At 36.0% G+C, this 23871-nt stretch overlaps 1 protein-coding gene across 4 annotated transcripts in view; it reads right to left on the bottom strand.

Annotated features, from left to right (window-relative positions):
- Window positions 1–23871, bottom strand: part of TTC27 (tetratricopeptide repeat domain 27) — a 119453-nt gene that overhangs the window by 54267 nt on the left and 41315 nt on the right. For all 4 annotated transcript variants that reach the window (XR_003993566.1, XR_003993567.1, XM_030499973.1 and 1 more), the window contains exon 10: window positions 1933–2046. Coding sequence is in view for 2 of the 4 variants with exons in the window: in XM_030499973.1 (XP_030355833.1) it covers window positions 1933–2046 (114 nt within the window). In the remaining 2 variants the exon portion in view is untranslated. The remainder of the gene's footprint in view (window positions 1–1932; window positions 2047–23871) is intronic.

The following is a 23871-nucleotide window of genomic DNA, read 5'->3' as shown; positions in this document are numbered from 1 at the left end:
CTAAGTCAGAGCCCATAACAGCTCTTGCACTCTTCAGACAAGCCTAAAATAAGTAACTTAGAGGATTTAATTTACCACTTCTTATCTGAGCTGTCTTAAAGAATTTTTACAATTACTTTAAAAATCTGATAGTGCAAACAATGGGGGAATCTAATCATATTTACGCCTACCTTCTCCCTTAATCTTCAATATCTAAACTTTCTGCAGCAAGTACCAGCAACTAGTAAACATGGAACTATAAAACAACCAAACCAAACAAAACCCCCACAAAACCAATTTGTATGAAAATTCTGTGGTTTTGAAATCCATTTTCTACTGATAAATAGCTGCAGAACTTGCTAGCTCTTTGGCATCTTCATGAAGGCAATATATCAAAAACCTTGGTGTTATGTATGAAAAATAATATCATTCACTCTCTGTTTTCTGATTCCTTTTCAGAACTGTAAGAAACCAGCATATTTAAAAATTCTGATCTGATGGAACTCAGGAACGAAAACCTTAAATGGAAAGTTATTCAAGTTATTTGATTAATTTAGTACATAGCAATCCTCAAACAACTTTCAACTGTTTTTGGAAATTGAGCTTGATACCGTATCAAATCAACACAAATATGTTATTACATTCAAACATCAAGAAAACGTAAACAAAACATAAACATTTTAGGATTAAAGATAATCTTCAAAACCACAGATTCTGTGTCTACTGTGAGGTCACTTCCCAAAATGTCACAGCGCATGTTAATCAATCAAATCCTTTACATTACTGCAGTTGTAGCACACAATGAAGTCACATAAACGCACTTGCAACGATTTCCGCCATGAGATGGCCAAACCGTATAGTATTACAATTTCCAGTAGTCAGGTTTAATCAAGTTGACAAGAATGTCTGAGATACTCCAACTGTTTTACAGCTTAGGGCATCAAGGATCCTGGCATTGCTTCCCAAATGCAACGGGATGCTTCATCTCCCAGACTGGGAATCCTGGATCTCTTGACACTCTCCTAATGACCCCAAGAAATTCCACTATAGCAACTCTGTGACCTCCTCAGCAAAACAAAAAAGCAGCAGCACATCCCAGCTGCTCTCCTTCCAAGATCCATTAATCAATAGTGCTTTTAAATGAAACATCAGCTTTTGGGGATTTAATTATACAGCACCATAATCTTAATTTTATACATTTCTGGCTCTTTTAATCAGCAAGACTGTTGCCTGACAGACATCTAGAAATGCTTGCTGTTCATGTGTGACAAAAAGACTTAGCATATAGATGACAATCACCTAACAAAACTGTAATATGAAGGAAAGAAAAAATAAAAAGTCTACAGACCTTTCCGTTTAAAAAATCTATTTCTTAAATAAATCCCAATTTTTATTTTTATTTTTTCATACTTGGAAACTGATCTTCTCTTTTTTTGGAGCAAGATTATTTAATCACTACCTCAAACTTCGAATAAAAATACTAATCACTAAGTATCACATCAAAATGGTAAATCAAAAGCACTCTTTTATTCACAAATGTGTTTTCTTGTTCTCACAATACCAGTGACTACAAATTTCAGTGTTTTCTACAGATGACTTACTTGCATAAAAACTACTAAAATATGACAGAAGTAGCAGCTTGACATTCATGAACTACATAAAAACTGAGATCAGAAGTCACAAACTAGAGGTAAGAAAACAAACTTTAATTTCAATCTTCTAAAACCTGTCATTTTTGAAAGAAGGTGACCAATTATTACTTGTACATATAAGAGTTTATCTTGAGACTAGCACACATAAAAGGATTTGTGGCTTATGCATTTCATTTAGAAACAGAAAATTCTCTCACTGTACAGTTCGCAAAGAGGAAATGCAGAAGCTCCTAACTCCTGCCTATTTCTATTTGCTATATAAAGAACCTCTGTTTATATGAAGGCAGCTCAGAAGTCTTACCTGAGTCTGCTTCATTGCCCGTTCCATCCTGCGAGTACTTCCTTTTTCAAGCTTGGTCCGAAGAAGTAAGGCTGACGTCTGAATGGCCCAGAACTTTGGCTGAGAGAGCAAGCACTGCAGAGAAAAGTAACATTTTTTTCATTATTTCATTTAAAAGACACTGAAGACAGTAAAGTTTGTAACAGTGTTCTCAAGCATGAATGCTGTTTCCTATTCTGAAAGCCAAATATGTGGTTGTAGTACTTATTTGAGGGCTGTGAAAATAGATTAATCTACTTTCAATGCAAAAGGCAGCCATCAAAACTATTATTTCCTCACGCTCAGCTACTGCAGCACTGTGTTTACATGTACCCACATGGTGCATACACCAAAACACACAAATTGAAATGGATACTCAGAATGAAAGGCAAATAAAGAATGTGATACTGAGTAGTCTGGCTCAGCCTTCTCCACACCTGTATACTGGACAGCTGTAGACAGCAGCAGGAATCCTACTGAAGGCTGCACAAAACCAGTTCTCCCTCAGCCCCTCCTCACACACAAGGTGCTCTGAGGCCTGCATTAATACCATCTCCATATTACATAGGCTGAAATTGCTAAGAAAGTGAATATTAATTTAGAATTTGCCACAACTTGAGAATAACAGGAAGAATTTTTTATGTGCAGTAAATGTGCAGGGAACATGGAATAATCTAGGTAAAAAGCTTTCCTAAAGACATGGCAAGTTATTACTTGGAACACCCCGCCCTGATGCAAGGAACTTCATGTCAGTCTCCAACCACTGATTTTTAGGAAAGGTCAATAGGATATATGTAGCAAATACAACTTTGATATCCCTTAATAATGTACAGACCACCTGGATTCTTTCCATTATGGTTTCAGACACAGTATACCATTTTACTGTTAGATACTCACTTTGAAAAGAGAGACAGCAGAAAAACATCCTTGCTAGTTTTACAGACACTACAAATGCAATCCAGCTTCTCTGATAAAATAAATTTTCCTACAGATACTTGGAGACTGGAAAAAAAGCCCCATTTGCTTTATTCTGTGAAAGACCTCCCAAAGCATTAAAAAAGTATACTTTGCTGGTGGTTTGTGTAAAATGCCTGACATTTCTATCATATTGTAATCTGCCTTTTTTCCCCCTAGTGTTTTCACAGGAAAGGAGGCAGAAAGAAACAAGCAAAACCAAATTTTCTCAAAGCAAAACTACAACGGGAAGACAGGCAACAGCAAATGAAAGAATGAATGAAAGCAGTATGAACACATGTACATGCACCAAACACTTCAACATCAGTTGATCCTCCCTCTTGTGACCAACAATGTCCGCACTGATTCTTCCACGGCTTCTACTTAGTATTATATTAAGAAGCACACAAAGGCTTCCATACTGTCCTCTGTATGCTGAGGACCTGGATGTATCAGTGGAATGCCACTGCAATGCTCTCTATGCTTTCACGTGCCTTTTTATAAAGTAATTATTATCAGTAAATCTGTTAACTGGTCCAAATCCTAGTTCTAAGAGCTCATCTCTCCTGTCTCATCATCATGGGAAGTTCAGTCTACTACTCATTTTTGTTTGGTCTTAAGACAAACCCTCCACTGCAGGACACAAGTGAGGCATTCCTAACAAGAGGACCCTGGTTCCTGAATTTCTGCTTTAATGGCCATCCCAGGTAGCTGTTCAAAAACCTTAAGGGAGTGTTAGGGCAAACACCTGAACAATGTTTACTTTAGTTTAAAAGCTGTTTCTGTAAGAAAGGTTATCCTTTCTCCCATTTTCTCCACTATTGGTATTCTGTCATACTATTTTACTTTTTAATTAAAGGGACTTACTTTCTCTGCCACATGGTGGTAGATACTAGTATTTATTTTTCAAATGACCACATCATCTCTTAAAAGAGTAATAATGAAAACTAAAGGTCTTAAATAATAATGCTCCTAAATATATTTTCTGGTGCAATTACAGCCCCTTTCCAGAGGCAGAGTACTTGTCCCGTCACTCCGGTTCACATTAGCAACTGGCACAGCTTGGGCATAGCACAAAGCCTCTGTGGCCACACCATCTAGCTCTGTAAGAGAACTGGCAGCTCAGGAAAAGCCTCTCCTTTGCTTCCATGTATACCTCCTCCACCACTGTGTTGACAGTGATTTAAGCAATCATGCTGTATGAGGTGTGTATTAAGTCATATAGGGAGGGAGGAGAAGCGAAGAGAAACGGGGTGGAAGAGGGCAGAAAATTACTTGTCATTACAGAAGGAATGACAGTCTTATCTGGAATAACAACCCTGCTTTTAGAAGGTATTCATAAAGCAAAATGTGAGGTATTGTACCTGCTGTACAATTACAGAAAAAAAGTGCTGCAACTGCATAGGACAATAAGAAGCAGTCCTATTTTTCAGTTAAGAAACACTTGTAATTTTATACTGAGCTCAGTCCTGTGCCAGAACTCAAACGCTCACCTTCTCATTGCCTAATTGTAATGTTTAAAGCACCACAGATACAAACTAACACACATTTAAAAGGCACAAATGTTTACACTCAAGGGCTGTAAAAAAAATTTTTCAGAACATGTATCCCTAACTATTAAGCAAGCTTTAATCTTCTACCTAAAATCTCCATAGTCCAGAAAATCAATATTTTCTTGTAAGTCCCAAAGCTTTACGTTTTCACCTAAAAGAAGCTAGTTTATATTATAAAAGAATATAGGTTATAATAAAACATTGGAAAAAAGAAGAAAAACTAAATCAAGGTTATGCAAGTTTGTCAACAGATCTGGAAGTTTATTGAACTGTACCAAAAGCAGCTGAGAAAATTAAAACAATAATTCCAAAACAAAACCACTATTGAGAATCTTCACAAGTCATCTTTGTTCTTACTTCAGGGAAAGAACAATAAAAAAAAAGAAAACCAGGAAAATTAGACGGGGTGAGAAGAAAGGAAAGAAAGTAAAGTTATGCAACATTTTCTGTACTCAATGGAATGTTTTCATTTAGGATACCAATTTCTCCACTTCTGCCCCACATTTTTTCCTACAAACAAGAACTCTTTGTATCATCCTCTCCCATTATATCAAAGTGTAAACAGGAGATTATGAAAATACTACACAAAACAGAGTATTTCATTCACTATATCATCCTTACATGACATTGGAATGAAAAAACATGATCCTCAAAGTCTTAATAATGAAGCAGTCTGTTACTGTACAATAGCTTTATATCCCCATTACTATGTATGAACAAAATGGCAAATAATACCTGAAATGTGAGATAGGTGCACATCACTAAGACACCCAGATCAAACCCAGCCACGAGTTCTACCAAACCCAGGTGAACTCTCAGATGCCATTAATGAGTGATTCAGCCTTGTCATTATTTAGAATTTAACCAAAGCGTGATGCACTCCTTGATCACTCTAATAATTTTTTGTTAGATAAACAGTGGAAGAACAGTTGCTCAAATTGCAATGTCTATACAAATTTCAGAACAAGCTAGCAAAAATCTTGAAGGAAGCTTGTGCCATTTGTACATACTGATATTTTGTACATATACATACAAACATATCTATATATTATTTATGAAGTTACAATGTTTGGTTTTAAGGAAACCACACACAGAGAAAGCAGCATGAAGCTTAAAACGCAAGAATACAATATATTCAAGATAAAACAGAAAAGACCAAAGAACCCTGGGAAAGCTGGGACACACATAGGAGTGTTGATACTGTAAGATGAGTAACCAACAACCCAAAGCAAACCAAAGTCTTCTAAAGGGCAGATAAATAAGACTGTATCAGTCAGCCATGACATGGTATAGGTTGTTCAGAGCAGCTCTTCTGCATTGCTGCATCTGCTATTTAAAAAAGTAGGAGTTGCTACAGGAATTTTCTGACATCACAGTCAGGAAGAGCTTACATGGGTTTATTAGACACACTACACAAGCTGAAAGAGGTAAAGATGATCCTTGTTAAATACAGTTCTAAATAATTTGAATACTTTCTGAGTTGTTCTTATTATGAATCTATACTTTAAATAAGTCCATTCTTTTATTCTTGTACCTTGCTAACTGATAAACTATAAGTAGCCTAGGAAGCTCCTATGATTGCTATGATGGAGCTATCATTTGAATGTGGACTTGAAAACTTTAAGCACTTTTAATTGCAACCAGTTGTGGAATTCCCAAGAGTTTGCACATCAGTCCATTGCTGAACCAAAAATATTAATTGCCCAGGAAACTTTGCCCTGGGAAGTAGATAGATGAACTTTACAAAACTACTTCCAATTGCCTAAGAAAGATTAAGGCAAGCCAAAGTCCAGAGAGAAGCGAAAAGAACACAAGTTGAGAGAAATGTCCTTAGAATATTAACGCTTCTATTGATTGAGCTTGCACACAGATATCCAAGAGTATTGGCAGCTTCTGGTTGAAATGTGACTTGTAACTTTAAACAGTAATTCTGTTAGAATGCTATAAGCTAAGGTAAAGTACAAGTGTGACTACGCGGTTTCCAATACCAATGCATCTTTTTATGTTGTATTGAAAAGCATAAATATCAAGAGGATAAGAATACTAGATTTTTAGTTACAATTAAGCAGTAGAACCAGGGCTTGGTGACAAAACAAGCCAGTCAGTATGACCACTTTTTGCTTTTCTGATGGTTGAACATGTAAAAATTTGCTGAAACAGAGCAAGTAGCTTCTCTGTTCAAATCCAGCACATATTCCAGTTTTGCTGTACATGCCCATCCCAAAATATTAAAAATAAGTAAGACTCAAAAGAAGATCTGATTATATATATCATTATCAGTGAACACATAACACTGAGGTTTCGCAGACCTTAAATTCCTCCTGGTAGTGATTTCGGTCTTATCACAACACTCAACAGTTTATTAATCCTTCAGTGACCAGAAATTAAAAGGAAAATATAGTACCTATGCACATACTCAAAACTTCAGAATACAATAAGTACGCAATAAAATACATTACTTTTTAGTAAATAGGTAAAAGGTAAGATACATATTTAACTGGAAAAGTAGTATTTGATGTTTAAGCTGATTTAAATATATAGGTCAAAGGATTGTTTTTAAGCACAGAACGCTGTTCTTCTGGTGAATATAGATATTTTTATGTAAAAAAGTTCTTAGCAACCACCTAAAGGAACTGCTATTTCCTTTTATCCGTATTTATATTAAAAGTTAGTATTTCATTCTAACAGTATGATCACAGTACACACGCTCTGTATCCTCAGAGATGAAATTGCCAATAGACTTAAAAATGCAGTTAGAACTACAGAATGTTGAATAAAGTTTGGCATAAACAGGTTTTTGTCTTTTTTCCACCACTGTCCTCAGTTCAGTGCTACCCCAAGATTTTCCTCTTTTTATTTCCCATGAGAGGTTTTGTTGGTATTATACACGAAACCTCTCTATTATTACATATAATTTGTATTTTTTATATAATGATATATAATTACTGTTCCTAAAATCTCTGTATGTAATATTATATAATTGTGATCAAATTAAACCCTTAAACTAAAATGTGTATCTGTAAATCCCCATCTAATTCAACCCAGACAAAGACTAAACACTATGATCTTGAGGAGGTTATGGGGTTTTTTTCCACAGAGAAGCTCCTCTGGTCTGTTTATAAACCATAATCCACTTACTGAAATTGAATAACCTGAAGTTCAGATTAAAACTATTCCCATTACTATATATTTATATAAATTTACACAAAAATATAATTTATATTCCTCTAGGAGTATTGCCTTAAAGCATGATGGCTTGACTTTAGGTTCAAAATTCAAACATAACCTGACATAAAAAACCCAAAAACTCCTCTTGGACAGTCAACTGGAAAAGGGGGCAACAAAACATAATACACCTAATTCAAGCCTATTGACTTCATAGCTTGTATACGAGAAGTTATACTAACAGATTCTGCAGTACAATCCTTGATTTACATAAAACATGACTACATGATAGTTCTGAACAAACAACAGTGACTAACTTGGGAACAAACAAATAAGATGCTGAAACAAATTATTTTAAACCATCTTCTCATCACAACTTCTGTCATCTATAACCAGTGGCACTGCAGACAACATTCCCAAAAAATAACTTTGGAATTTACACCATTAACTGGGGTAATAATTTGAGCACCTATAAATTCCTCACCTTCCGAAGTATTATCAACAGGAAATATCTGATACGATTGCATGTTTTAATAATTTGTCAATAGATGGATAAGACCTACTTATCTGAAAAAATGAATTTTGGACATCTGTTCAAGCAAGCAAATCTTCAGATGAACAAACTGTTAATCTCTAGAAATATTAGGTAGGAATGCTTTAAGCACAAGCAATTAGAAGATGTAAGGCTCTATATTCTCCAATCACATTTTACCAGCTATGACAGCTTCATATTTTCTAAGGCCCAAACAGAAAAAAATTAGATTAGGATTTCACTTTAGATGCTTCTTGTTACAACTTGATAAATGGCATAATTATTTCCTTAGACATCAACACTAACGAGATAAGGGATACAAACAAGGAAAATAGTATTTTCATAGTTTGAGAATGCAAGGCTTCCATACATTTTATGACAGTGGATATATTCAGTGGTTAGCAGATCTTAAAAATCTAAACAGAGGGAATGCTTGCATTAGTGTTTATTCTATTCCATGTACATCTCTCCACCTCAAGATCAAAAGAATTATTCAGATGTCAAAGAAACATCAAAGGCCCTTTTGATAGGTTTTAACAACTACCAAAACCTGTGCTGTATATGGCTTGACCCATCTGTTTAATTTCACACTTTCACTGAACACTGAAATCTATCCTACACTTAAAGTCACTCTAAGGGTGACCTGAACTGGAAAATTAAAATATTACCGACTTATCCTGCAATTTAGAAGTGTATATACACGAATACAAAAGCAATCGATTTTAAAATTTCTGGGTTTTTTACCTATAAGGAGACAGCAATTTTAGCTAGCAACTGACCACATCTTTTTCCACATGGCTTTGACAACTGTAATTTAATTTTTTTTTTTTAACCCAGCAATATGCAAAGCGTTTGGAGTTACAGACTACTATTTGATCAAAGATTCTTAGGGCAAAACTATCAAGACAATGGTAATTTACATTTTCTTTGCAAACACCACAACTTGTATTATACACTTCAAATGAATTATATTTCAGGCATTATTTCAAGTCCTGTGTTAGTGTTTCTTTTTCAGTGTTGTTTGGGGAAAATGTGTTATTACTTGGTTGGGTCTTAAATATTTTCCTGCCTAACAGTATCTAAAATAAATTCTACATGGCACCTTTAGAGTATTAAGCCAAGACCTTTGCACTGTAACAAGAAAACAAAAAATTATGCAATGCTTGATCCTGTATGACATGCATTAGCAGAAGTTCCGTATTTTCTTTTATTAGACCTTTCACTGATTTTCATTAGTTGTTACATCAAGATAGTACATTTCATAGTCAATCGTATGACCACTTGTGATTATTTTTCCAAGGTATTTTCAAATTATCCTGATTCAAAAGCTACCTTCTTTTTAAATGAATTGGGTCTGTCAGGTAAACCAGAGAGGCATGCAGAAATCCTGAAAGTATTAAAGTGAAAGAGAAGATTTACTTTCCTGACCTGGCTGAGCCATCAGTATGTGCACAGCGCCGTTTTCCAGTACTGCTTTAATACTCCATATGTATTTCAGTAGACTTAGACCACACATTCAGCATATTTTTTCCAAAGTCTAAAGCTATTTACTCAACTGTATGACAAGGGTTTATTTTGGTCATAAAACTAATCCTGGGACTGTACAACTAAAATAGCTTTTCACCGCAACAGGTGTTAGCTGATCATGAGCAGAGCTGGGATTAAAGCTCTTAGCCTCAGCCATTAGAAATATCTCTTGGTGTTAAAAAGTCAAGAGCAAGGCCAAAGCACGATCAGTGATCCGCAGCGAGGGGCTAGTTTAATTAGAATGGTATTTTTAAAATTTGCTTTGTCTAGTCTTGTCTGGTAGCCTCGGCACTCAAGTTGTAACATTACATCATTGTAAATACGAAGTACCTTTTGTTGAATTTGACTGCTAAAACAAGAAGACACTATCAGATTTTTTTTTTTCATTTTTATATACTTTAAATTGTTTGAATGAGAGACTTTCACATATATAATTTCAGTGGTTTGTATAATTGAATGCATTTGAAATAAAATACTAATTCTGAGAGTTTTTAAATTAAACGTATGTACATACACACAATGGACAGTTCCTTTTTCCTTCATCTGAAGCTGGAAAAGAGTTGTCACAAGTTTCCTTTTTGTCTATGCACACTTTACAAAAGCAAAATGTATGCAAAGATGTTAAAAACCTCTTAAACAGTTGATCATTTACACTATGCTGGACTCAATATAGCAGCTATTACATTGCACTTACCTAAAAGCACTTTAACATTCTTAAATATCTCATTTAATCTCAGTTTGCAAGTAACTGACTCTCTCTGGAATTTACCATACCTGAAATTTATCACATCTGAAGGTACATTAAAAACAATATCAGTTACTCAGTAGCTGGCTTAATCCATTTAAAACTTAGAAGGGAAGGCTGGAATAAATTTTCATCTCGCAAGACTTACAAAATATTCCATTAGTGTATACAAGAAGGCTAACGTCATTTCACCATCACTCTATTTTCCACAGCTTTTTTTTAACCCCACTCAAATAGTATTCTGTACCAAACGGGTAGCTCTTGATAACATCCACCCAAAGGAATCCTCATGTTCCATCCTGTTCATCACCCTAAACATATTTCACTCCATGGCACTGGCTTTAAACAATAATTCTTAACTCCTTCTGATACCTGCCTTGCAAAGAACAGCTTCTGGGCAATTACTTATGCTAGGTCAGCTTAGAAATTGTGCTCGCTATTCTGCCATTTCTGGAGTACCTAGGACTTCAAGGAATAAAAAAATCAGGCAGAAAAGTCTGGAAGTTAGTCCCACTGGGTCTTTTTACACAATTAGCAATGGCAGGAAGGGTCCCTAAAAAGACCATTGTGAACAAGCATCAGCCTTAGGGCCTCCATGAGAAAGCCTCTTACTCTCCCATTGACTTTATGAAGGAAACTAGGTTCCTAGCTTATGCATACTGGTTAGATGCCCAACTGAGCTGCTTCTTGCCAATGAATCCTCTACAGAGGTTCTCGATTTTCTTGTATCTTCCAGTCTCAAATCTCCCTTGATTCCCTTGAATTTGTAATGGGGCTGCAGACACCTCTGGAATGACTGTTTCACCTGGGTGGTGGAAAAGATATGCTCTAAACAAGACTTTCTCCATAGATTTTTCTCACAGATTTCAAAATGAAAAATACCTAAGCTGTACCTCACATCCTGCTATGGTTTTTAACTCAAGGCAAAGACCAAGCTGAGAAACATTTAAGTGTTTGCACAGATCTAATCACTTTCAGTATTAGACTAGCTGGTATGCTAGCAACAGATGTAAGGGAATATGAATCAGTAGTCCCCTTACTAAAGTGAACTATCTCTAAAAAGAACTGTCTCTTTAAAAAATCACTCCATTGTCTACAACTCTTCTTTATTTCCTCTAAAGACAATTAATCATATTTCTGTAGATGGCACTATAAAAGCCAGCCAACTAAAGTCAAGAACAATTTGCATTATAAGGACTACACATTATCTCTTTTCACTGAAGATATCGGAAAAGATACTGAAAACAAAATAATGAGTGGTTGTTTTTTGGTTTGTTTTTTTTCCTCAAAATAAACGCATTTGCAACTTTCAAAAGAAAGTAAATTCAGATTTCACGCCTTATTTGTTCATCTTGTTTTCTCCAGCAAAGGCAACATGGGCAATATTCAGGTAAAAAGAGGCTTATCTCTGGGTCTTGGTTCTTCTAAGTATCATTAGCTAGAAGAACATCCAACTTGCATTTCCATTCTCCATGACTGTGTCTTTTGAAACATGAAGTCACCCCTAGGCCAGCGCTCCTCTGCAGTGAATTTTGTATTATTTTTGAAGGACAGGGAGCAAAAAGAAACATACGAAAGGTCTACATCTGCTCCTTTCACTTACAACCATAAACATGTTCTGTAAAACGCTGCACCTTTCTTTCTCCTTCTTTCTGCTTCTATTCCTCACACACAGAAAGAATAATAATGAAAACGACTCTCCCTCTCCCCAAGTACACTTTTTAGTACTGTACAGGGAAATGCTTAATCAATTGTTAGAAAAATGTTCATGTCCAAAGCTGAGTCCATTATCTGTTTCTTCTTCATCCCTGCTACAGTTTTTACATCTTTTGAATATACATCAAAAACTTCCTGAGCTTGCTTTTAAATACGATGTTTCTATGGCTTTTCTTGGAAAATCTCCTGCCTCACTCCATAACATTGCAACTCCAAAACATGCAAAAATTGTCCATATTAAGAAAATTAAATTAAGGGAGGTCATTTGATGTGGACATCAGTATACTGCTCTCTAGATCTAGATCTAGAATCTGATCTCTAGTCAGCAGTAGAAGAAACACAGGCATATGATGATTGTCTTGTCTTTCCAGCTAGCTGTGAATGTAGTTCTGCAGATAAAACTGAAATGGCGGCACAGTGTGTCCTACATTACACACTTTGCAGAAAAAAAGGTCGAAGAAACTGAGCACTAGAGAAACATTCCCTTGCAAGGGAAGCCTCATATGTTTCACAGAAAAAGCTGTGTAAAAAAAAAGCAGAGATTTACGCTTACTGAAGAATTTTCAGAAGGAAAAAAAGACTCAAGGAAAGCTTGGTATGGATTTAAACATTACAGAAACACAGAAAAGCAAGCTTACATTAGCTTGTATGGAACAAAAATAAAAAGCAGGGAGACACAGAGAGCTACAAACATGATTCTTTGATTCTGCATAATGCAGTCTGTTATTTAACTTGCATGCATGCAGGCATATAACTTTCAGAGACCTATGGCAGGAACAAAAATCACAATTCAAAGTCATTTTAGACTCATTGGAAAAGTCAAATCAGGTTCTGCTGGGAAAATGTTTTAATGCTTTTTTCCCCCATTTTCTACTTTCTAATAATAGTACAAAGGTACTGAGTGTCAAATTATTTGTTCAGTTCTACTTATACATCCAAACTGCAGATCGATCCTGGATGTCCAAAATTATATTCATTTTCTTCCACATTAACAGGCATCAGTTAATGTCGTTAATCAGATATTTAGCAAGTTTCTAAGAGCTTAATGCTCTGTGATGATACTAAGTGGTATCCATATTGTATCCTCTTGTAAGAGTTAAGAAGAAGAAGAATTTTTCATGCCGTTACTTAAGCTGCTTTTTAGGTTGTATTTTGGTTTTTCTTTTCATTTTGAGAGACTATTTAAGTTTGGAAGCTAGTTTTCCTTGGAGGTTCTCAATTTTATTTTTTTTTTAGGAGAAAGAAGAAACTAAAGAAGAAAAGGAAATGTCATGAAGAAAGAAGATACTGTTTTATTTAAAGGAATCTGCTTACAATGACTAACGAAGGGTAAATCACATAAGATATGGCTCCTATTTTCACTTAGAATGGAGTCCAGCCGCACTACTGACACTCGCTCTGTTGTGCCAAAGATATCACTTATTCTGTGTTATGCTGAAAACAACTTCAGCCAGATTTGACTGTAGTAGCATTGTCTTTTTCAGGTCTGTGGTTTGGACTTGCTCCTGAAACAGCACAAGTACAGACTTCCACACCACATCACAGTACTGCATTTATTTCCTAAGGCCCAATCTCAATAGCAATAAATCAGGTTTTTGGATTCAAAAGACCAGACTTCAACTCTTTGGTATCAACGATAAGGATTTCCCTAGGTATTAAACATTGAATTTCTCATTTTAACTGCTCAGCCTCAGGAATTTTACCATCTATGCCAAGGTTCTGAACACATCATGTGCTCTTTTGATAATATCCTGCATAGCAGAAAAGCACATTAAAGAAATTGCTCTCTGCACAGTTAGTAAAACAGTGAATTTGGTTTGAGAGTGGCTAGATATCATGTTTTAACTATAGGCAGGACTATATGCAAAGGCACATGCTGTCTGAAGACTTGCAATCTGTTTAGCTTCAAAGCAAACAAAGCAAATGACTGAGAAAAGGGTGATAGAAAACCGGTGCCAATGGAGAATATTTTCTAACTTGTTCCATTCAGATTGGCCATGTGTGAGAAGAAACATGTCCTACCCCCTACTAGGTATTCCATTGGAAACTACCACAGTAGGCTTTTAAAACCTCTGCCCTGCTTGCTCCACCCTCAGCCTTGCCTCTCCTCTGAGAAGGAGCATTTTGGAACAGACAGTGCTATAGGTTAACTTATCCTCTGCTGATACAAATTTATTCCTCAGGGAGACAATTATTACTTTTCATCTCTCCATTTCTGGTACTGCTGCCTGCAGCTACAGATTTGTCAATGCTTTCTTTAGGTTGGTTAACTCATTATTTTTATACTAGCACTACTTATTCAGCAAAATCTAGGTAAGACTACACATCAGGGCGTCCATTTCTTTTTTTTTCTGCTTCTTTGCTTGTTTGATCTGTTCAGGGCAAACTCAATGTTTGCAGCACTCCGGACCACTGGAAAAATCCTTTAGGCCTACCAGATCCTGCATCTTTACGCAACTACCCAGGGTGGTGGGATTTATCTGTTCTGCCTGCCTAGACACATTCATGAACCCACTGCTATGTCTTTTCCACCACTATGTTTCTTCTATAGACTGCCAGTGATGCTTCCTGTTTATTTGGTCCATCAACATCCTCTAGAAGAATACTGCTTTATACACTGCTGCTATCTGATGCAGCATAGATTCCTAGTCTAACAGAAACTTGTATATTTAGTCTTGCAATAGCAACTTCAGCACAAATATCCATTTACAAGAATTATTCTGAAAATACCTTAACTGAGTATCTTTGGCAGGAAGAGAACATGGGGTATCAAAAACACTGGTTCTTGGACAGATTTGGAACACAGCTATAAAAATTATACAAAACAAGGGAGCCTTAAAAGCTCCCTTCACATCCTCAGCAAATGCATAAGATTATCTTCTTGAAAAGAAACAATCCAAATGTTTTCATAAGTTCAAAACTTTAAGAGTAGTCAATGCCACAACAAGAATAATGTCACAGTTGCATACAGCTTTTAGATTATAAAAATGCCCTTTGTAACACATCCTATAATGATGTTAACCAGCCAAAATCAGTTATTGTATTTTTTTCTGCAGCAGGAACAGCCAAAAAAATTCAGGAAGAATTACATGCTTAAACCAGTGATTTATAGTAAGGCTGCCACTGACTTTACTATTAAGCTATGTCATAACAAATTATAGAATTTCTATAAAACATCTTCACAACCCTAAGTTTCTACGAACAGCTGTTTGTAGGAGAATGGTGAGGCAGAGCAGAGGAAAATCCACACGATGCCAGATAAGACTGTACAGGGAGCATGTCCTACCTGGTTTTCTTGAATGCCAGCATCCACCACAGGAATTCTGCCTACAACAGTCTCCACTCTTCATCAGTCTACATACTGCAACACTTGGTGTTCACAAGTGTAACATGCTGAATGCAAGTGGCATGCCCCAATTACTGTTTGGTGGGCTAAGCGCAGCTAGGGTCAAAGTCTGGAGATGACAATTTCAGTGAGAGGTTTAGGATGGTCTCAGCAGTTTTCCAGGAAAGAGCATATCAACAAGTCTCAATGTCCATTTAAAAAAATATCCGATTTCTGATTTCTACCAGTTCCTGACTTCACCAGCAGAAGTATTCTGTCTCTTTAAAGTGCTGCTGTTCCCACTACATGCCAAAGGATCAAGGTGCTGGAGGTCACCAGCATCCTGCTTTTAAACCTTATGGTCAAAAATTTAGCTTCCAGGAGCAAAACAAAGCTGCAGGCACCTTCCTTTCAGAGACTGAAGACACAATGGTCTTGAAAGAAGACTAACTCCTTAAGCAGCAACCAAAAGCAAGGAAGGAAAGAAATAAAAATAGTGCTAGAAATACGTGAGAAAGAAAGGAATTAGGGAAGATAAGAGCAAGAGTGTAAGTCAGATAAACAGGAGGCAAGAGCTGACAAATGAGGGCTGTGGGGAATATGGCATGGATGAGTAAACAAAAAGGGAAGCTGACATAGGCACAAGTTACTAATACTGAAAAATTGAGTGAGAGAACGCTGGGGAGAATGAAAGAAAATCCTGTCTTGGTGAGCAACAGTGAGTAACATTCCTAAATCTCATAGAGTTGTGTAGACAGAAGCTATACTCTGAATATATTTACTAGAGACCAAAAGCAACATCTGGGATGTGCTTAGACTTGAAAGAAGTTAAAAACATGAGCTGTAATGGATTAAGATTCAAACGCAACAGTCTAGCACCTGTCCAGTTGTATTATGCACATAAACAACAGCAGTTATTGAAATAGCTGTGAAAATTGGATGAAGAATGACAGAATAGTTTGAGTTGGAAGGGACCTTTAAAGGCCATCTAGTCCAACCCTCCTGCAATAAGCAGGGACATCTTCAACCAGATCAGGTTGCTCAGAGCCCCATCCAGCCTGACCTTGAATGTTTCCAGAGATGGGGCATCTATCACCTCTCTGGGAAACATGTTCCAGTCTCACCACCCTCACTGTAAGTAATTTCTTCCTTATATCTAGTCTGTCTACAAGACATTTTCCTTAGATGAAAAAGAGACAATTTTTTTAGTCATGCATCTCCAAGCTTCACATTTTCCCAGCTCTGTTACAGATTCAACACACATAAATAAATGTTTGCCTACTATAGATAAGGGAAAGATACAAAATACACACACAAGTACACACACTGCAGTTCTTATGCAATAAAATGTAGGATGAGAAATACGGCCTTATTCCAGCAGCTAAATGACCTAGTTGCTTTCTGAATCTTACTACTAAGCTATTAAGCAGCTTCAAACCATGCAAAATGTTAAAAATAAAATAAAAATACTTTCTAAGCGTATTTCCTTCCGTTATTCACTCACATATATTAATCTGAAAAGCAAAGAAAAGCAAAGAAAATATACTCAGTTTTAGCCATGATAAAAAACAAACCAGGTACGGTAGTAATTCTGGGGAGTCAAATACATATGCCTTTCCTCTCCGAGTGCTGTAATTTTAAAATCAAACATCTCATTTTGCAGCGCAGGAAGTCTTTCAGAGTCTATTTATAGCAATCTATAAAAGTTACTTGCTCATCTTTTGTCTAGACTAAATAGAAGTCGTAGAATGTGTTGGCCAACATATTCTGAAAAATCTACTGAAGAAAAAAATCTAGCTGATACAAGACGAAGTCTTTCAAGGAAAAGAGCCCATGCTCCAATTTAATTAATGCAAGACATGCTTAAGGATAATATAGACAAGGCAGTAAAATCAAGTATGTCAAATTACACCAATTTATATCTAGTGTCACAATTCTTAGTCCAGAAAAGGCCTCAAATCTCAGCTTCACAGATATAAAAATAATAAATACTATAAGCATTTTTAAAACATTTTTGCAAATTGAAACATTTTATTGGCATTTATTTGAATAGTCTTCATAACTAAAAGGTCTACTTGTCATGATTAATGCAGCCAATCCAAACATGTCAAAAGTATTTATGCCATACCATATTATCATATATGCTAAGCATATAAATTATACACAGAAAAAAAAGTCTGAATTTTCTCACAGTAATCATAAGACTCATTTATGGTAGATGTTGCATGAACAGTCCACTAAATGAGCTGGCCTGGTTTCTGATGATTTCCTGATGCAATGAGCTAACCTTCACAAACAGAATATGAACCTTTCCTGCTCATGTATTTGCAGAACTGGAAATGAGTTTTTATAAAGGTCACAAACACTTCATGCAAATTACCTTATGAAATTTTCTTGCGTATTTCATGTTACAAATAGTTATTTAAAATAATCCTTTGCTTGTCAGTATGTAAGTTCTCAGTAAAAACGTATTTGTGGCAGAAAAAAAGCTGAGTAGAATGCATCTTTTTATCCCCCCCTTTAGTTACAATGTACTGTTTGGTACATGATCAGTACTAGAATTCAAGCATTCCGTAAATACAAGTAAAACAAACACGCATACAACATTCATGTAGATGTATTTAAATGTTTCACAAATTAATCTCAACATCTTAATTTCTGGTCACCAGCACTTTACTATTTATGTTCACCACTTTTAATAAAAGGCACGAAAGGAAATACTGTAGAAAGATCAGAATCAGAGCCGGAATCATGCCAGAGATGATGACAGAGATGGCATCATGCTTTTCCAGAACACACTAAAGCCAACTAACTACTTCTACTAGGGCAGCACACTGTGCAAGCACATACCCAAGATCACTGCTGAACACAAGGGGGTTTACTCAAATGAGAAAAGTTAAGCATGTAAATGGGTATTTTGCTGAAACTAAGCTCTAAGTGTTTAAGAAATTTTTTTAAATCTTTCCTTTCTACATTTCCTTTCAAAAGCCTCTGCTCTATAGACTTAGAAATTGATCACACATTTTTTCTGCAAAAATCTTAAATTGAAAATCAGTAAATCCCCAGAAGAGGGGAAAAAAACCAAAACCCCACCAATTAGAAATCCCTTCCAGTAGCTTGGCTACCTAAAACTTCAGGAAAATCACTGGAGATATTTAATTATTTCACCCCTAATCTGGGAGGAATAGAAAAAGAAATTCAAGCAGAAGCAGGGTAACACAGATTTATTATCAAATTCATCTCATTTTTCCCAAAGCAGCTAGAATAGAAGAATAGCTAGAATTGACCGCAATACTATTCTTAAAAAAAAACCAAACAACAAAACCAACCAAACTGAGTAGTAGACAATGTCTTATTTCCTTCAGATGACACGTCAGACATCGTTTTGTTGAATAAGGGGATTCATTTCATCTTCTTGCTGAAGTAAATTCTAATAGTTGTAACTGGTGAAGTACATAAGAGGGGTAAGGGAAGCCTGCAACATGTCAACTGGCTGTCAGAGAGGTTGATAGAAAAAAATAAGTGAACTGCTGATAGATAAAGAGGAAGGAGGAGGGGGAGAAGAAAGGCTGCTGTGGGAAAAAATGTTACTAACTGTCATCAAATTTGCCTGCTTAACTTCCCAAACCCTTAGACAAGCAAATAATCTATCAATATTTAAACACATTTTTCATGTTCTCTTACCATTGCGGTTTCAATGAGCCCATTAAAATCTGTCACTTTAGTAATTCTGTACAGATTATACAAAAGAGCAGACTATTCTAGAAAGTAAAGGCTATTTGAAATTTCTTCCTGCTTAGAATGGCACACAATAAATCAGGAATCATCTCCTGTAAGGTATGATGCAAGCAGACCTGTGGGTCCCATGGACTCAGAGAAGAATGTAGACCACAAAGGAGAACAAAGTTGAAAGTGATAAAAGTGTCAATTATGTTGAAATCTGATATTTTGTAAAATAAAACAACTTCAAACAGACTGTTACTTAATCCCAGTTTTGGAATGGAATGCAAGCTTCCCCCCCATCCTGAAACACATGTACTACAGCTCCCACTTACTTCACCCTAATATACCTAAATGCCTACAACAGCAGCAAAAAAACCTGACAACACTGGGTTAATTTCCTATCCACAATACTTTGTAAACATAAGTACCAGACACTTTCTGAATAAGCTTCCAAGAAATCTAGTTGAGTCTTTGCACATGATACTCCAGCAGAAAGAGGCAGCTTCTCTTTTGCTATGCTCAATCCGATTTCCCAGTAACGTGTGATGGGCCAGAAAGCATACGTGCCTTAAATTAGCAAGTGTTTAGATCCTAACATTCCTGGAAAATGATTCAGACTGTTGAATAAAAGTGCTCAGAAGGAAAAAAAAAAAAGAGAAAGGGGAGGGGGGAAGAATAGAACAGCTTTGAATTCATTTACTAAAAAAAAAAAAAAAAAAAAAAAAAGTCTTACTAGTACTAGCAGGGCTTTGCTGAAAGTCTTTGCAGTGTTATAATCTTGTAACCAACAGAGGCTATTCAAAATGGGCAACACAGCTTTGAAAAGAAGTGAAAGAGACTTTTTATAAAGCCACGAAAGTTACAGCAGTAGAGACACATGGCACCCTTAATGAGCCTTTCAATACCCTTGCTGGTTATAAAACAAAGAAAACTGCAGCCATTTTCTCAGCAGAGAAAAATGCACTGCTTTTATTTAAGCTATATAAACAGCTTCTCTTTAGAAATCAAATTGGCATGTTAGTTTTATAGAGATTTTGATAGGAAGGCTTAACATTAAAAAATATCATATGCTGCGATTTGATTGCTCCCTAGTTCCACATTAATATCATAAATGCCATACAAAAGATGAGAAAAACAAAGCATTCCCATTTCCACCTTCCGCTCCCTCCTCCCAAAGCCCCCTTTTTACAGTGAAAAGCAGAAGTATTCATATATGCAATACACACACACTCTCAATAAAATGTGTACTATAATTCTCTGCTGTGATTTTCAAAGGGTACCATACAGAGACAGTTTCCATTCTACACTCAATAAATGCCCACCTCGGGGGGGTGGGCAGAACCCACCAAAAAAACCCCTGTCCAACCATTCTGAAATTCCTTAACAAAACCAGTCTCTTATGGAATGAGTAGCACAACACAGTGGAAAAACAAAAGACATGATGCATTCTCATCTGGTCCATTTTTGGAATGCACAGTATTCCTTGGATTTTGACAGACTCCTTCCACATTCTCCAAGTCACACCTTGGTATCTCTCATAGCATTACTAGAACAATTTCAGAATGATAAGGTATTTTTGTTAGAAGATGGTGAATAACTTTTAAGTTTTGTACTCTGAGCAAAATAAAAGCTATTACACTTTTTTCCCCTCCTTTTTTCCCCTCACCTGTTCAAAGTGTTGAAAGACAGAAGAGCTGCTAGAGCTTCCTTTTCCTGTTTTTCACCACTCAATAAAGAAACCAACTGCTCTACTCTTCATAAATGATAGAACTCTCAGGAGTATAGCAAATCAATGCAACTAAATTTTCCACAGTCCCTTTTCTTTTCCTTTTCATCTTCTATGGATTCCAAATAATATAAATATGGAACTAAGGTGTGGGAAGCACAAAGCAAGAGGCTTCTTTTCCACAGTTTCTGGTTACTTTTTAGTCCTTAGTTCTCTATAGGTTAATATTGTTGCTACCACTCTAAGTCTCTTGATCATATCAGACTAGTAAGGCAAAAAAATCATTCTCCCACAATGGGCTAAGTACTCATCACATTTACCACAAAGCCCATTTCTCCTGGACAAAGCGAGGAGTAGGACAGATTAAAGGGGCAATGTTAAGGACTAGCTGCAGCTCTGTAATCATGGATATTCTGTTGAGAGTGTCATATCAGACTATAAACACTGAAATGCCTCCCCAGTATGTAAACTATAAACTACGGTATAAGCTTTCTGTAAAGCTGTAAGAACTTGTATTACTGAGTGGGCTGAGGGTTTGGGTTTTTTTATTTCTCTTTTGTAAGAGAAAAGTGCAACACCAGCCAGTATTCAATCCTTCCCCTATTTCTCTGCAAGAACTGCATAGTCTTAAAACATAAAAGAAGATTTACCAGTTCTTACACACAGCTTTCATGTGTTCATGGAACTCTTATATTTCAGAATTACTTTTTAGTTCCCTGTGTTAAAGTTTATTTTCACACGATGGACATCTTTTATAAAGCTTTAAATGTATTTTCTTAAAAATTCTATTTAAAAGTATACTGAAATATCATGTACATTTATATAACACTGGTGCTCATTTAAATCTTCTCTTTGGTATATTGTCTTAACTGCATTACCTATTCAAAATAATGCAAACAGCAAATATTTAATAGAAGTGATGTTAAGACCTCACTTTTGCTCATTTATGAAAAGGTGGGGTTTGGGTTGGGTTTTTTTTTCTAAAAAGATATTTGATCACTGACATACAGAGATCAGTGTGATGTACTTGTGAACCTCTAGGGAAAAACTGATGCCTAATATAAAACCTAATACAAAGCAGATTTCACATTTCTATTTTTACATTGAAACAATCCACTGAAATTAAAGATGGGATAAGGAAGCATATTTAGGCATTGCAAAACTAACTTGGGGAGCTGGGAGTAAACTGAGCTGCAAAACCTGAATGTTAAAACAATACTGAGTTAGTTCTTTGGTTTCTTGCACTGTATACTTCCTATACAGAAAGCTCCAGGGAAGAAGTTTATAAGGAAGAAACCAGTAATTCTAACAGCACTGGCTTTCACTACTGGTTTACCTTCCTTTCCTCTCTGAAAAATGGCTTTTAAATGCAATATTCAGTTAGCTGAAGCAGCAAGTTTGCTGAATATCATATGCATAACTGGGCCTCTAAAGCAGCTTGTGCGATATTTAATTGCTAAATAAGATCTTAGTTTTCTTAGAAGTCCAAGTGCTTACCGTAATAGAATTAAAAACAGTATAACTGTTTCCTTAAAACATTATGCATGAGAAAAAGTATATTTAATTTCCCTTAAAATAAAATCTTGTGTTTATTCTTAAGTGCACATACATTACTTCTCATTTAAAGATCAAAAAGCAACAATTTAACTATAAGCAGGAAAAAAATAATTAAATGTATCTAATTTCAGCTATAGATTAACAGCTTAAAAATTGAAATATTATGCTGATGATAGATGAACAGATTTGACTAGAACTCCTCAAGCACTGAAGTCCAAATTATTGTACCAAGAGGAGCTATCCCAGCCATTCAGATTACATACCCAAGCACACAGGATTTAATACACCCCAACAGCAATACTAAAAGTAATTCTTATTTACAAAAGTTAGTACTTTTAGGACAATGGCAACTATTCCAATGTGACTTCTGTAAATGAAAAGCAGCAATCCTTTTGTATTTGACTGCAGTCACCAAGCAGTGACTAATAGTGACATAATAGTGCTATTTGTAGACTGTAAGCTATGTAGCTTTAAAGACATATATACATCTTAGAGATCTAGTAATTTTCAACTTCTACAGATATAAAAGAGTGTTTAGAAAGGCTGTTTGCCAAACTGCACCTAGTACGAAGCAGGCCCACATCATCTACTTGATTTCACTTTGATCATCCTTTCCCTTTCATACTACCTGGACCTTAACTCCCACTGCTCAAGAGAAATTGCAGGTCACGTGCATTTGTTTTGCAATGTCCAGAACAAGAGGATCTCTTGGAGATTCGTTGATCTATTAAAAATGCCTTACAATTTCTCAAGTTTCCTAAGATACCTTGAAACTCTTTCCTTTCTTCAGGAAACATAAATTTCAGCAGATAAGAAATGAATGCATGACAACCATCTAACCAGCCTGCAGATTTAGGAATCCACATGTAGGCTGAGAAGATGCCTGCTCACACACACACGCACACCCAGCAGTTTAAATGATGCTAAACAAATTACAAGAGCAGCATTGATATAGTGCTCATTTGCCTGTTTCACTAGGTAGTACCAAAGTTTGGTAAATACCTCAAATACAAGTGATAACATTTGCGGTGCCACTTGCATACTCAGCTAGCACACACCGTAAGAACCAAGGCTGTGTTAACATCTACACAGAATATCCCTACTGCCAGGGAGCACAGCAATGGATTTGCTTTCCTTGAGGACTCAGAGCTAAGATGCAAAAGAACTCAGAGATTTTATCATTAAATTCTACAGTGACTATGCACAATTTTAGGTTCAGGTGCAAACTCCACAAAAGCCACCTTTATTGAAAAGAACTTAAATAAGCTAATATCTGATTCCTGCCTTCAGTTTCCAGGAAAGATTTGGGATGGCAATGTTACACTTCGTATTTGTATCTTGGAAACACAGGTCAAGATCAAAAGAGACAATAACGCTAAGATTGTGCCCCTACATCCA

Source organism: Strigops habroptila, chromosome 10 (assembly GCF_004027225.2).
Source record: "Strigops habroptila isolate Jane chromosome 10, bStrHab1.2.pri, whole genome shotgun sequence".
Lineage (NCBI taxonomy): Eukaryota > Metazoa > Chordata > Aves > Psittaciformes > Psittacidae > Strigops > Strigops habroptila.
Note: the sequence above shows the minus strand (reverse complement) of the source record. Positions and strands in the feature narration are given on the sequence as shown.